The following is a 3,432-nucleotide window of genomic DNA, read 5'->3' as shown; positions in this document are numbered from 1 at the left end:
TATATATATATATATATATATATATATGTGTGTGTGTGTGTGTGTGTGTGTGTATGTATGTCTGTCTGTGTTTGTCTCCCCAACATTGCTTGACAACCGATGCTGGTGTGTTCATGTCTCCGTAACTTAGCAGTTTGGCAAAAGAGCCCGATAGAATAAGTACTAGGCTTACAAAGAATAAGTCCTGGGGTCGATTTGCTCGACTAAAGGCTACTCATAAATGTTTTACCAAAATGGTTTTCCCATGTGGTATAAATCCATTGTTACATATATCTATAAATCTTTTGAAGAATTAAAAATATGTAGGAAAATATGTGAATGTATTTGGTCTGGAACTTACAGTGGCACACTGTGTGTGTGTCGTTTTTGTATCCTAAGTAAAAACCAACATCACACTCATCACATAATTCTCCAATGTAACCATCTGTACAATTACACTTTCCACTGCCACCTCGAGTGCCCTCACCCTGGAAAAAATAAAAGGTAAAAATAGGTGTTTGTATAATCAGGGTTGTAGAGAGAGTTTACTTTACAATAAAATAGAGTAAAAGTTGGGGATAATTTGGGTAACAGAGTCAGTAAAAATGTACTGAGCTCCTAACTAAATGTAATACAATGTTTCAAAATTTTTAATTTCACAAAAAGGGAAGCTGCATGTATAACACATAACTTAGAAGCAGTGCTAAGGATGTGCCAGCACACACGAGATTGAGACATGGCCGACCTCATGCACTTCTCATGAGGAATTCCAGAAGGATCTTTGTGAAACCACTGCTGAGACACTTCCGAAAAAAAACAAAGAAAAGCCATTGGAAAACTGATTATAGCAGCGACTCCATCAATTCCTAGGGATATCTGAAGCAAATTGGACAATGTAACCCCTGATATACTAAAAAAAGATAGGCTGCTCACGGCTAGGGGTCTGCTAAATCAGGTCTAATGTGGCAACTAAATAATACCAATAATACCTATAGCACATTATTTACATTATTTACATTTGACGAATATATTTGTCCTCATCTTGTTTGTGGTTAGCACAACGTTTCGGCTGATATACCCTCCAGCCTTCATCGGGTGTCTTGGGGAAATTTCAAACCTGGGTTCTCATTCCTGTGAAAGCAGTAATTAATATAAGTAGTTAGGAAAGAGAACCCAGGTCTGAAATTTCCCCAAGACACCTGAAGAAGGCTGGAGGATGTATCGGCCAAAACGTTGTGTTAACAACAAACAAGATGAGGACAAATATCCATCAAATGTAAATAATGTGCATGATTCTTCATCTCTTAAATATGGAACTGGATTACCTATAGCATTGCATATCAATAGAACAGGACCTATATATTTTGCTTTGCAAGTTCTGTAAAGAGTTCTATTTAAGCAAGGATATTCAAGTATTAAGCATTCTAGAGTTTGGTAGACGAAAGGGAAAATGTTTAAAAAAATCAAAGGAAAACTTCATACAATGCATTTGCCCCTCTTTTTGCATGGTCTCTCTTTTCCTCCATGACAAGGCTGACAAGTAGGTCCATATGTGTTCTTTGGACAACAAACTGAAATAAATATTTTTAAATAATTAGTATTAGTTTAAACAGCAACTGAATTTGTTTACAAATATAATTTCTTTACAGGAATATTAAATCATCCCCAATATTTAACTAGCATTTTTTTACTTTATCAACTCTAGAACGATAATAGGTAAAGTAGATTTTGACTGGATTTGAACTTAGATTGTAAAGGGTTGCAACTAGATCCTGTAGTCATTTGGTTTGATGTAATACAGTGAAGCATAGACAACAGATGTTAAATGATATGTACCTCACTATTACACTGATTGTATGTACCTCACTCCCTTAGAGATCACAGCTACCTTATTATTAACATTTCAGTGATATTCTAGTGTAATTGTTATCAATATGAATCGTTTTCATACCTTTAGCATTTGTTATACAGAAATATTGAAAGAAATCTACATGGGTCTTTTTCACAAAATGCTTAAACCAGAAATTTTCAATCCTATCTTCAAACTGTTCCAATAAGCTGTGAGCCTGTAAATAAATAAAGCAAATAATTACATCACACGTTACAATATATAATTTAGCATGGATATCGTTAAAGCAGTTAACATTAAAAAATAATCAGAAATAGTTATACAGTGAGGCACAGGTAGAGCTGTTAGAAAGAAGTTTGCTTCTCAATCACATGGTTCCAGGTTCGGTCCCACTATGTGGCAGATTGAGCAAGTGTCTTCTTCTACAGCCCCAGGCTGGTCAATGCCTCGAGAATAGATTTGGTAAATGGAAACTGAAAGAATCTTATCATATATATGTATATGTGTGTGTGTGTTTGATGTGTTTCCTCGTCGTGACATTGCATGATAGTCGTAAATGTGTGTCACTGTTACACAAGCAGTGTCATTCATTCCCAATATACTGCAGACACATGTCTGGTCATGGGGAAATATTACCTTGGTTGGAAATAGGCGAGGGTTAGCAACAGGAAAGGCATCCAGCCATAAGAAATCTGCCTCAATAAACTCTGTCTGACTCATGCAAGCATAGAAAAGTAGTCATCAAAGACCATATTACCACTGGTTAATATGATTTTACTTATCCTGGTATGTGATACAACTCCAGACATGTTTCAGTGTTATTAGAGATCCTCAGTTGAATACAGACTATAATCTTGTACACAAGTAGGGGGTGGAATATTAGCAAATTTTAGAGAATAAATAACTAAGAAATGCCATTAATTACATGAACTAATGCTCTCAGCAATTAATTAACATAATTAATGATGGGAGCTTTGAAAGAAAAATGCTGTTAATTTACTAATTCATCCAAAATAGATGTGAGTCTATATTCCATGAAGCTTATTGTCTACATCATGTTATAAATTTGTATAAATTACTCTATAATTCTACTCATATGAAATATGAGCCAGCAAGGAAGTCTCCACATGATCCCTCAACCTGCAAGAGACAGCTGCTATGGCTCCCTCAAATAACACTGTGCAGATTGTCCAGTTCTATTAAGCCTCTGTCTAGATGAGCACTCTACTATAGATTAGTGCTGGATTAACCATTAAGCAAAATCAACATGTGCTTAGGGCATCGGGGAGGGGGAGGGGGGGACACAGAATTGGTAAATGGTTTACAGCACAAAAGAAATCACTTTAAACTTGCTAAAATAATATTCAGGGTGCCTAATCTCTACTAAGTATAGAAGCAGATGTCTTTACATAAGATTAATTTTGAGGATCTGATGATCATAGGCGCAGGAGTGGCTGTGTGGTAAGTAGCTTGCTTACCAACCACATGGTTCCGAGTTCAGTCCCACTGCGTGGCACCTTGGGCAAGTGTCTTCTACTATAGCCTTGGGCCGACCAAAGCCTTGTGAGTGAATTTGGTAGACGGAAACTGAAAGAAGCCCGTTG

The 3,432-nt window shown here is 36.4% G+C and overlaps 1 protein-coding gene across 3 annotated transcripts in view; it reads right to left on the bottom strand.

Annotated features, from left to right (window-relative positions):
- LOC106875133 (cysteine-rich with EGF-like domain protein 2) overlaps window positions 1–3,432 on the bottom strand; it is a 30,662-nt gene that overhangs the window by 18,771 nt on the left and 8,459 nt on the right. For all 3 annotated transcript variants that reach the window (XM_014923125.2, XM_014923132.2, XM_014923140.2), the window contains exons 4-6: window positions 1,931–2,045; window positions 1,462–1,550; window positions 341–467 (exon numbers count right to left, since the gene is read on the bottom strand). In XM_014923125.2, coding sequence (XP_014778611.1) covers window positions 341–467; window positions 1,462–1,550; window positions 1,931–2,045 — 331 coding nt within the window. The remainder of the gene's footprint in view (window positions 1–340; window positions 468–1,461; window positions 1,551–1,930; window positions 2,046–3,432) is intronic.

Source organism: Octopus bimaculoides, chromosome 11, assembly GCF_001194135.2.
Source record: "Octopus bimaculoides isolate UCB-OBI-ISO-001 chromosome 11, ASM119413v2, whole genome shotgun sequence".
Classification (NCBI taxonomy): Eukaryota; Metazoa; Mollusca; class Cephalopoda; order Octopoda; family Octopodidae; genus Octopus; species Octopus bimaculoides.
This window is presented reverse-complemented; position numbering and strand designations above follow the sequence as displayed.